The sequence below is a fragment of the Scardinius erythrophthalmus genome (genome assembly GCF_964197995.2).
Source record: "Scardinius erythrophthalmus genome assembly, chromosome: 7".
Taxonomy (NCBI): domain Eukaryota; kingdom Metazoa; phylum Chordata; class Actinopteri; order Cypriniformes; family Leuciscidae; genus Scardinius; species Scardinius erythrophthalmus.
This window is the reverse complement of record NC_138227.1, coordinates 13,908,818-13,921,000: the sequence shown is the minus strand read 5'-3', so window position 1 is coordinate 13,921,000 and position 12,183 is coordinate 13,908,818. Positions and strand designations below refer to the sequence as shown.

General features: G+C 37.7%; 1 protein-coding gene across 1 annotated transcript in view; it reads left to right on the top strand.

Annotated features, from left to right (window-relative positions):
- Positions 1 to 12,183, top strand: part of nxn (nucleoredoxin) — an 83,967-nt gene that overhangs the window by 67,493 nt on the left and 4,291 nt on the right. Inside the window, exons 2-7 of the mRNA XM_081370573.1 lie at positions 253 to 370; positions 4,110 to 4,243; positions 6,977 to 7,077; positions 7,841 to 7,947; positions 9,848 to 10,027; positions 10,151 to 10,275. Of these exons, the coding sequence (XP_081226699.1) occupies positions 253 to 370; positions 4,110 to 4,243; positions 6,977 to 7,077; positions 7,841 to 7,947; positions 9,848 to 10,027; positions 10,151 to 10,275 (765 nt within the window). The remainder of the gene's footprint in view (positions 1 to 252; positions 371 to 4,109; positions 4,244 to 6,976; positions 7,078 to 7,840; positions 7,948 to 9,847; positions 10,028 to 10,150; positions 10,276 to 12,183) is intronic.

Here is a 12,183-nt window from a genome sequence, read left to right as displayed (position 1 = left end):
CTCTTTAAACTTCAGAGCGAGAGGAAGACGTTTTGTACCCTATTTTTAAGCCTCTCGTGGAAAGATGGGAAAGCAATGATTGTATATCTAATGGTTAAAAAGGCAAAAAAGCTTTGAAAAAAGAGGAATGAGCTGAGATGAATCGTGCTCTCGCTTTCTAACACACACATTCCCACTCCTACGTATTCTTTCAGTCATATTCCTTTTGATTCCTGGTCTCTAATCTCAGGCTGTCTGTCTGTCTTTTTGTAGATGAAGCTATGGAACAAGTACAAGGTGACCAGTATTCCCTCTCTGGTGTTCATCGATGCTGCCACAGGGAAGATGGTGTGTCGGAACGGCTTGCTCGTAGTGAGAGATGATCCAAAAGGTGAGATCCTAAAGGGTTTAAAGGAATAGTTCACCCAAAAAATAAACTTATTTTGTTATTAATGTAACAGAGGCCAGCTAGTAAAGAGGCAAACCTCACTCCCTGGCCTCAAGAGGCGCACTAGTGACTGATGCTAGAGGTCTTTAGAGGTCTTGTTGTTCCAAACACTTATGCTGTTTTTTTTCTCTTAAACACTAAAGGCCTGTTCAACAACGCCAACGTTTAACGCCTTGTGACTAAACAAAGGGCACCAATGTGAGTGTGCACACTGACGCGAAAAACGCCACGCGTAAAAGCGTAATTTAAAAAAAAAAACGCCTCGGGTTAGTTTTTTTGGTTTGACGCGCCGCGTCAAAAACTATCCGACCAATGAGATTGGCGCTTTTGCTCACGTGTCTGGAGCTTCTGAAGTTACAGTAAAACACAACTTGGGGGCGCTCAAACACAAAACGGTCTTGCCGAGCACACATACGTAACGGCGAAGAAGATATACGCCAAGTAGCGTCTACACTATATAAAGAAGACGTCTACACTATATAAGAAATAAGACGAGGAAGATGCAAGGCAAGATGAATGTAGAGCTGCTGGTCTCGTTGGTGTTGGAACATAAAGAACTATGACAAACGCGTCAGCGACTACAAAAATCTTGATAAAAGAGAACTATGTACCGGGGTATTTCTGTTTTACATTAAGCGCCATCTAATGTCAGGGAATGAATTTGCATGTTCACTCGGCTCATCGTCAGCGAAAATCGCTTGGGTGTGAACACAAAAAACGCGTTGAAAAACGCTGGCGAATAACGCGCGCCGATATTTGTCCCGGTGTGTACGGGCCTTAAAAGAGAACTATTTGAAGAATCTCCAAAATGGCACAAAAACACTAAAAATGCAGCATAAAAGTTGTCCATACAACTTATGCTCCATCTTCTAAAGTCCAAAGGGCACTTCAGTTTCGACACAAAAGTTTAGCGTATGTGTACAGCCGAACACGTAGCCTTTCAAAGTAAACTCCATTTGATTGCTACGTATACACAGACTCTCAACTTGATATTTGTTCTAGAAAGTTTCATCCTTTTCCAGTGTCTGCTTTACTTCTCCAGAGGTTATAATCAATAAAAATGTTCTTTGTATTCATTTAAACACGAGTTGTGAGTATCTCTTAAACCCCTCGCACAAGCACTTGTCAACGCAGTCATCTATTGTTGTTTTTTATCTTTTCCAATTTTTTTGAGTTAAGCCCAAAGTACACTTAAGTTTTGACGCGAACACTTATGCGTACAGCCAAACGTGTAGCCTTTAAAACGCATGCATTCGACACATGCACACTAGAAAGATTCATCCTGTCCTGTGTCTGCGCTATGTCTCTCCAGAAATTATGACTGATAGAAATGTCTTTGTACTCATTTAAACTCATTACAGATTTGCACATGTCTTAGCCCCCCTCATGCAAGCACTCGTCAACGTGGGCATCTGTTGTTGTTACGTCTCCAGTAGTTTGTTGTTGTTGTTCTGTCCAGGTGTGTGTGCTATGCCGATGATTAAAATTTTACCATGCGCACTGAACACATACTAGATCAGTAAATGAATGATTCAGACGAGAGAGTTATTTTCCGTAAACACGAATTTGAATGATTCATTTATGAAACAGAGTACACTACATGGACAACATTACTACATGATGGAAACAATCTGTGTGTACATTCTCCAAAATTACTACTTTTGTGTTCCACACACAAAAAAAGTAAAGTCATACAGGTTTGAAACAAACAAATAAGGTTTTGTAAATTATTCATTTATTTGCTGGTGAACTGTCTCTTTTACTTGACTTTCACATGCTCAGGAACTCACAGTGCATACATGGCTTGGCACCACGGTACATGGCTGGCCTTCGCTTCTCTTCATCTGTCTGTAACGGTATTTGAAGAGCTCTGTGCATTTGATAGCTCTCGGCTCACTTGAGTGGTGTCATCTGCAACTCCTCTCTGCAGGTGAAAAGAAGGCATTTATTTGTCTGGAAAGGCAGGGAGCCCCTCCTCGGCTTAATGAGCCTCAGCTCCAACAGTTACCAGCAGTAAAAAATGAACTGGTTGATTCATAAAGCACAGTCATTGCCATTCTGAAACACTGGTGCACAGGATTGATGACTTAGCCTAGAGCTTCTGTTTGAAAGTGTTTGTATAGTGTGTGTGTGTATGAACGTGAACATGTGCACAGTAGCCAGTACAGGAGCAGGTTTGAAACCCCAGTGACAGCCCTGTGCTTTTGTTCTTTCTGGCTAATAATGCAAATAATGAAAACACTTCGCTTTTGATCTTTCACTGTTTGTTCCAAAGCTTAGGGTGTATTATAGTGGCCATGTTTGTTAAGCTCCAAAAATGGCACAAAAACATTAAAGAGCATTATAAAAATGCTCCATACATAGCGCTATGTACCAAGCTATATTCCATAGGATAGATTTATAGAACTAATAGACCAACATTTAAGTCATAATTCACTGATAAACATTCCTGCCGGTGAACTGTCCTGAACTTGAGAACCATTGCAACTGAATCACTGATTTAGTGAGTTGAACTTGAGAACCAGAATTAATTCACTGATTTTGATCATTCTGATATGAATTCTGATCATTCCGGTTCTTTACACAAAACAGATCGGTTTTGTTTGCCATTTAAGACTGATTCATTTATGAATCTAAGGACTTTTGTTCACTTTTGACAGCTCCAGGGCTTTCATGTGAAGTACAGATTATACTTCTACATTTTTGTATCCCTGCCCACGGACAGTTGAAACGACAGAGGGCAGTTATTGTAAGAGTAGGATATCACTGAAAATCATATCATACTGTGTCTACTCTTCATTATGGTGAAAGTGGATTTCTATGGCAACCACTTTCTTACCCGTATGCAACGGTGTTTTGCTTTGGAGGGGGCTGAACTGATAGAACGACAGTTTCTTTCAGGTTTCCACCTCCGTTTGACCTAAATGTTCGTTGTCTTGTCATCCTGTTTGAAATGTTGACTACAAAAACAGAGGTTTTTCAGATGTTCCATTGCGGCGTTGTCTCTGTATTTACGATTCTTTGCAGCCTTTACTCACTGTTTACAACATGCTGGATCCTTTACTAATAACTGAAGGTAATTCACTCCCGCTAAATGTTTACTCTTCGAATTCTTGCACCGTCCCGGGAACAAGTTGACACCACTATGACTAAATGTTTGCTAAGAAGTATTTCCTACTAAAGCAAGACTGTATTTGACTTTGGTAAGCATATCCGTAGTAGACTGTTGGGAGTGGCCTTGGTGCCCAGTGCATTATGGGTGTTGAAGTTTTTCAACCTATTTGGCAATTTGGTTTTCTCTAGTCAAATAGCACCGATTTCAACATTTTCACCTTTCTACTCTATAGGCAGCCAAGTTTTACTGAAAGCCCATTTTGCCACCAGTGAAGTACCCCTTCATTTTTAGTTGAGGTATACTAAATAAACAACACTTTTAAATAGTTATGTAATATTTGGAGAAATGGATGGACTTCCATCTCACATTAAGACCTGATATTTGCTTCTGCTCCCATTCGCATCAGTAGCAGCATTTGATTTCCATGTGCTATCAGGATCCAGAGGAGAGGCTCCTGTGTATTATAAATCTATGAATGACATATGCATGTGCTGTGCTGGCAGTGAAAGGAGGATTGTGTGACAGTAATCAGAGTCCTGCTCTTCCCCGCTCCCACCCGTCCTGCAGGCCTGGAGTTCCCCTGGGGGCCGAAGCCCTTTGCGGAGGTGGTGTCCGGGCCCTTGCTCAGGAACAACCGACAGACGGCAGACAGCAGTGCCCTGGAGGGGTCCTACGTGGGGGTTTACTTCTCCGCACACTGGGTGAGTGCTTTGTGTTGCTAACCTAGCCATACTTGGAGACAAAATTGCAGTTGATTCAATTCTACATTTGGATCTCGTATGCTAAATGATTTTTTGTAACCTAGCTGTACTTTGGAGACAAAATTGCAGTCTAATTTTATTTCTCATGGTAATTTAGTTTAACTTGATGTACCAACATAACTAAAACTCATAAAAATGTATAAAAAAACATATAGACACGTAAAAAAAAAAAAAAATATATATATATATATATATATATATATATATATATATATAGCCTATATATACTAAAAATGACACAAATGACTAAAAATGGAATATATATATAAAAGAAAAACTAATGAAAAATATGAATAAAAACTATAATAATCTCGATACTAAAATAACACGGGTTAGAAATGAATAGAAACCACAGTAACACAGAGCATAACCAAAAAATGACTGATTCAGTGAGGGAATCAGCAATGGTTTCGAACGATTCGCTGAGTCAGTCTGATTCAAACCACCAATAACTCCCAGTTCTTTTAAAAGAACCAGTTCATAAGAGTAATTTTTTCATGGATCGTATATCAAAGCTGAGTTGTGTTACTGTTCCCCTTGCGTTTCCCATCATATGAAACCTTTTCCACACCCTGACACCCTGTTACGCCGGTCCCACTGTAAAAGTCACTCCATACACTCACATGTTCACAGGGGAACGGTTTCCTGACTGACAGCGTTTCTCGTCGCTTCGGCAAACACGGGCACTGCTAGTGCCAGTCCACAGGGCAGCCGCCACAGTAACGGGAGCTTGTTTTTCCAGTCCCCCTCTTTTCCAAACCCAGACAAATTGTGAAGATGAGCCACAAAACCAGGCTATATATTTCAGTTTATTATTATTCCAACACCGCATTCCTCATTCCTAACCAGCGTAAAGGAACCTCTATTAAAGTGACTTTTATAAGACTAAGTGTGCCTGGATATATTGTTGCCGTCGATACACTAATGCCACTTTCACTTTTTCTCCATTTAAAAAACGACCTCAGATGACCTCAAGGAAACAGAGGAAGAGTGTGTAGCTTTGTGACTCTGTAAAGAAACACACAGAGACAGATAGGAATGAAGAAAGGAGAATATTTTACTGGTATTTTTACAGCTGAATATCAGTCAGGGTCCTCTAAGAATTAAGAATAATAATCTAATAAAAATGAATAATATTAAAGAATAAAATTCAAAGCAGTCATTTCACACACATGCTGGAGCTCCAACATAACATACTGTAAATTTGATGTGTCAGATCAACCATTTGGTAACACTTTATTTTGACGGGCCCCTTTAGACATTCTGTTGACCATTAGTAATATTTCAACTACATGTCAGCTAACTCTCATTGGAGTATTAGTAGACTGTCTGCTTAATATCTGCTAAAACTTGATGCTGCCCCAACAGACATTCTATTGACTATAAGTAACTTTGCAACTACATCAACTTATTCTACTAACCTGAATCCAAACACTAATGCTAACCTAACAGTCTTTACTCAACTAATATCAATGAGTGTTAATTGACATGTAGGTGCAGTGTTAATTATAGACAACTATAAGTATTAAGGGGACTATCAAAATAAAGTGAAACTGTTTATTTTAATGGGAATGATTTTTAGTTTTAGTTTTCTACAGACTTTTTTTACAAGTCTGATTGGTCGGCTCAGGAATATGAATACCTTAATGCCACATTCAGCTAATTGATATCCAAACAGCACCACCATCTTGGAAAGGTCAACATTTTCAGTTGTAAACTTATAAAAACATTATAAATTCATTATATATTTCAGTTTGTGGTGTGTGTTGCTGGTAAATTCTATTACCAGATGATCAACTTTCAGTTATTTTACATTCTATCACAGTTACTTTTGCTATTAAATTACATTAGATTTAATCATCATTGCAAATGATTGCTGTTTTATATTATATGATAGGTTTACATGAAACTATTTAGTGGAAATCTGTTAAATGTACAAAAGTATAGGTTTGTAAGATATTGTTTAATACTTTTATTCAGCAAGGATGAAGGATGCATCAATGCAATGATCAAAAGTGACATTTATAATGTTACAAAAAAAGTCTCTTCCTATTTAATTCATGCTGATAATTTAGCCTAGACAAAATCTGCAGACCATCGCATTTTCTGCACTGATATTTTATTATTATTAGAGAAATCTGTGGAATGTATTTAAATTTGGCAAATGAGTACTACACACATACTGGTATCTGGAAGCATTAATCAGATCTGCCTAAATATTTGATAAGGAAAGGCAGAAGGGCCGGAGGATGTTTAAAACGTTGTGAATGACAGGCGTTTTGAGTTGTGTGTGAATCTGCTGAGCTTTTCGTTCACTGCCGGTAGTCAAAGGTCTGGAGAGCTCTTGAAGAGAGCTGAGTGAGGCATGTCAGGCTGTATGTAGCACTCTTGTGAAAAGAGAAAAACATTCTGCACAACATACCTCCAAGCTATAAACGAGAGGATGAGTTTAAAAGCTCTTCCAGGCCCTGTTCACATTCGGTTTTGTTTTTTTGTTTTTTCAGGAGAGTAATACTAAGTGCTCTGGCGCTCACTAGGCCACTAAGTGCTGTTTATTATCAGAAACCCTTTAGGAGATCTTGTCATAACTTATGTGTTTGTGTGTTTGTGTGTGTGTGTGTGTGTGTGTGTGTGTGTGTGTGTGTGTGTGTGTGTGTGTGTTTTCTCTTGTAGTGTCCCCCTTGTCGCAGTCTAACCCGAGTGTTAGTGGAAACATACCGGAAAGTGAAAGAATCAGGGCATAAATTTGAGATTGTATTTGTCAGTGCTGATAGGTAAGAAAAATGCTTTTTATTTAATTTTTTTCATTACAAATTATATTAGTCGCATAATAATTTCAGTGGATTCATTTAATGTCATACTATTATTATTTTTTATTTTTCAAAATCCTACATTTCTAAATTTCCAGGCTTAAAAATGTAAAAAATCTCTGTTTTTCAATGTGATCTTAGACTTTTGGACTTTTTACATAAACACTTTTTTTAATATACGCTTGCACAAGGGATGCACCGTTAGTTAAAAATCTGGCCGATAATTTTTCATTTTTCAACACCGATAACCTATAAATGGCCAATATTAAAATCCTATACTATTTTGTCTTAATAAATAAAAAGTAAAACTCTAAAAACAATCATTTTCAATGCTTCAAGTAAAATTAGGCTTCACGACATTATGTACAGTATAAAAAAATGGATATTTTGACATTTGTTAAAGATTACATTTAACAGTGTAATTAAATTATTAATTAAGTGTTAAATATTAACTTTAAGTGTGCTTTACATGATGGCAAAGATAAAAATGGGGAAATTGTGCGCAATTATCCAATATTGGCCTATATACAGTACAATATCAACTGATAGCAATAAATTAAAAATAACTTATATCAGCCGATAATTCATATGGCACAGATATATGGTGCTTTCCTATCTTTCGCACATAATATCAGCCGTATATGCTGTTTATTTCCAATAATTATTTGATTATTTTAGATGTGGTGGACACTTTAAACATACGATAAAGATGTGTCTTGTGATGTAGGTCGGAGGAGTCATTTACGCAGTACTTCAGCGAGATGCCGTGGTTGGCAGTGCCGTATACAGACGAGGCCAGACGGTCACGACTCAACAGACTCTATGGAATCCAAGGTAAGTCTGTGGACTTTAACTCTGGCTCAGGTGGAAGTGCGTTTGTTCGATATAACAGCATGTGGTTGGATGTCACGTTGGCCGTCGCTGGATACAGCTGACCCTGCCAGGAACTGCAAACTGAGCTGTAGGACCTCAGGAATGTGGGCGTATAATCAAGTTTACTTTACTATTACTGTTCCCCACCGCTCCCTGTCTCTTTAACTCGCTCTCTCTAGATCTCACTCTGTCTAACAATTCTGAAAACATGGTTTTTAAAAGGATAGTTTGACCAAAAATAATCAATCTGTCATTATTTATTCACCCTCATGTCGTTACAAACCTGCATGATTTTATTTCTTCTGAAAAACACAAAAGAAGATATTTTAAAGAATGTTTTAACTGTTGGGGTCAAAACAACACTTGGACCCCATTGACTTTCATTGTATGGCCAAAAAAACACTGATACATTTTTCAAAACTTCATACGTCCATACTCTACTTTTTTTTTTTTTTTGCTTTGTTTTTTAAATGTAAATCTCTCTGTTGCAAACACGTCCGACATGTCCGAATGTGAAAAACCTGGGATGAAAAAATAAATTCTGATCGTTTTCTGCCCCCAAAAATGCATCGAGATGAATTGAGAGAGAAAGAACTGGCTTCTGGCCTATCCGGTCTGGAATGTGTGGAATTCATCTTGGATGAGTTGATACTGACTCCCCCCATCCCTCCACCTCCAGCCTGAAGTCGGTGTGCGAGTCTGATAAGGCCACTAATACTGCAGGCAGATTTCTATCTCAAAGAGGGCTTGAGAGAGTCCGGCCGTACAGAGAGATCAGTGTGACCAAAGGCCGTCTGACTGTGTCTTTGTGGAAAAATGCTTTGCTTAGGGTGTGGAGGACCGTTGTGTGGCCTAAAGCCACTGCTCCACTTACCATCTCACACACTAACCATTAAAGGCAATAATACAAAGTAATAAAATTATAGATGAATTGTCCTTTAATTTTGTTAACATTTTGTCACATTCATTCATTTTTATCATTTTGTCGACAAAAGCACAAAAAACTGTAAAAAGAGAAAATACAAAAATTGTATTTGTATACAGTACAATTGTATACAAACACAGTGACATATTGCTAATACTTTAAAACAAGTTTAACGCAAAAGTTAATGTTAAAAAAATCTATTCATTTTAATCTTAATTGTAGTTAATGTTAATTCTTACACAAGTAGAATATGTTAACATCAAATATTATGAACTTACCTGAACAAATAGTTCATGGTTAATTTTTTTTAATGTTTTGTCTCTAATTCTCACCAAGGCTGCATTTATTTGATCAAAATAACAGTGAAACAGTAAAATATTACAATTTAAAATCACTGTTTTATATTTTAATATAGTTAAAATAATTTTAAAAAGTTAAATTTTCAGCGTCATTATTCCAGTCTTCAGTGTCACATGACCCTTCAGAAATCATTTTAATATGCTGATTTGTGCTCAAGAAATATTTCTTATTATTGTTCATGTTGAAAACAGTTGCTGCTTAATGTTTTGTGGAAACCGTGATGCACTTTAGGAAAGTTAAAAAGAAAAAGATTTATTTAATATAGAAATCCTTTGTAACAGTATAAATGTCTTTTAAATGTTGGTCAATTTAATGCATCCTTCTTTGCTAAATATGCAAATCTTAGAATCTTACAAATCTGATTTGATTAACACTGTATGCTTGAATCCTCAAGAATTTCCAGCATCAAGTCATTTTTTGGTCATCTCTGAACACAAAATGCTATTTTTGCATGTTTGATGTTTATTATAAAGCAATGTAAAAAGAAAAAGGTGATTTTACACCAGTTTACACCAAATTATGTGAATAAGTGTTATTTATTTGCATTAATATACTGTTTTTTTTTTCTTTCTCCAGGTATCCCCACACTGATTTTTCTGGACACAGAGGGTCACATGATCACGCGACAGGGGCGAGTGGAGGTTCTCAATGATCCCGACTGTCGGTTCTTCCCTTGGCACCCGCGACCCGTGCTGGAGCTCAGCGAATCCAACGCCGTACAGCTGCATGAAGGGCCCTGTCTCGTGCTGTTCGTAGGTCAGCTGATTCTTCTCTTCTTTCTATTGAGATCATTGCTGACGAGCACTCAAAGCCTAGTGACTCTTCACCTCCCTTTTCCAACTACTATGCTCATTCATCCTTATCTCTCATCCCTCTCAGACGCTGAGGAAGAGGGAGAGCTGGAGCCAGCCAAGGAGCTCATCCAGCCAATCGCAGAGAAGATCATGGCCAAGTACAAAGCCAAGGAGGAGGAGACGCCACTGCTCTTTTTTGTAGCTGGAGAGGTACGTTTGTCGATATATGTGTGTAATTTCAAAATTTCAATTTCATTTCAAACCTGTGAGACTTTCTTTCTGCTGCAATGAAAATATTTTGTAGAATGTGTTTGCCAGTTTTGGCAGTATAATGAAAGTGAATGGTGCTGTCAAGCTCTAAAATGACTAAATAAATAAATTATCATATATACTATAGAAGTAGTATTCAGTCATCTGAGACCATACAGTAGCTTATGTGATTAAAAAACACACAAAAAAACTGATTTTTGAACGATTCGTTCATGAATCAAACTGATTCAGTTCTCGAGTTCAGTTCAGTGACTCGATCCACGGCTCACTGGAGGAGAAGATTATTGTTGAATACTGATTTAAATTTTGGTCTGTTTATCACACAAAGCATCATATGAGTTCATGAGGTTTGTTGAGTGAGAATCCTTTTTTTATTCTCTGCCACAACAATCTGAATGTTTGCTTGCTTTTACACACAAGTGTGATGTGCCATCTGTTTCTGTATATTTGTGTAAAACAATCCTTCGGGGGGGGTGGCCTGCAATCACCAACATGTACATGCAGTAAATAAAAGGAGCTGCAGTTGAATGGCAAGCACATGTAGCGCAAGCCTCAAACCCAGAGGGTGCCAAAACAGCTGTGCCCTTCTCTCTCTCTCTCTCTCTCTCTCTCCCTCCCTCGCTTTTTTTCATCTCCCTGATCACCTCTTCGTCTTTCAAGCCTGCATGCCAGGGAGGAAAGCCAACATTTTCATAACTCTTATCTCCTGTTTTCTCTTTGTGACCTTTGAGGAAGTCATGTGACGGCAGTGTTAATTAATAGACGATTAGCCGCCCCTTTCTTTCCTTTTCCCCTTCTCACTTTAACTTTCCTGCCACCGTTCAGTCTTTCTTTGTGTGAGGCACGCCCAGAAATGGCAGATCTTCAGGATGGCATTTCGCTTTGCCATGGTTTGAGTTTCCGGCATTCACCGCACACGTTTCTGTAGCTGTGCACGTCTAACCGAGCCCTGCGTTACTCATCTACCAACATCTGACATTATAATCCGTCAAAGTGACTTGCTTTGTGTACTTACTTTCTATGCTATTTTTGTTTCCTTTTTTGACTTTGCTTCTTTTTTTTTTTCTTTTTTTTTTTTTTTTGCTTTACCGTGTTTTGTTTTGCTCTGTTGTGTTGTTTTTGTTATTTGTTTTATTTATTTTTTTGTTTGGCTGTTTTTTTTTTTTTTTTTTTGCTTTGTGTTGTTTTGTCTGACTGTTTTTGTTTTGTGTTTTGCTTTGTGTTGTTTTTGTTTTATTAATTGATAATACATACAAGTTATGATACTGCGCAATTTGCGTTTTTTTATTTATTTTTTAATCTTTCGTTGTTTCATGTTAACACCTTAAAGTCTTGTGGCGATACTTTTGTGTATTTTAATGATTATCTTGGCAAAATGACTTGCCCCATAGACTGTAAATGACTGTAAATGCTGTTTATGTTTGTTCTTTCAAAAAGGCCAAAATAATTTTCTGTGGTAATTGACAGCAAGTCACTTATGTTGATAATTTAACCTGTATTGAGGACAGAATATATGGCTGTTATGTGGAGCACATTTTCAACGGGCCCATTTATTAATTCATTGCATAACTCAACACATTGTTTCACTTCTAACACAGTCCATAAATCAACTGCAAATCAGTATCAAGTATTAACTTCATGTTTACAGGCCAGTGCTTTCAAATCAAAGCACATAGTATGAGTGAAGAAATAAAGGAAATGAGATGCAGGGTGAGAAACTCATTTAGCCTGTCAAGGCCCAGATCGTGTGTGTGTGTGTGTGTGTGTGTGTGTGTGTGTGTGTGTGTGTGTGTGTGTGTGTGTGTGTGTGTGTGTGTGTGTGTGTGTGTGTGTGTGTGTGTGTGTGTG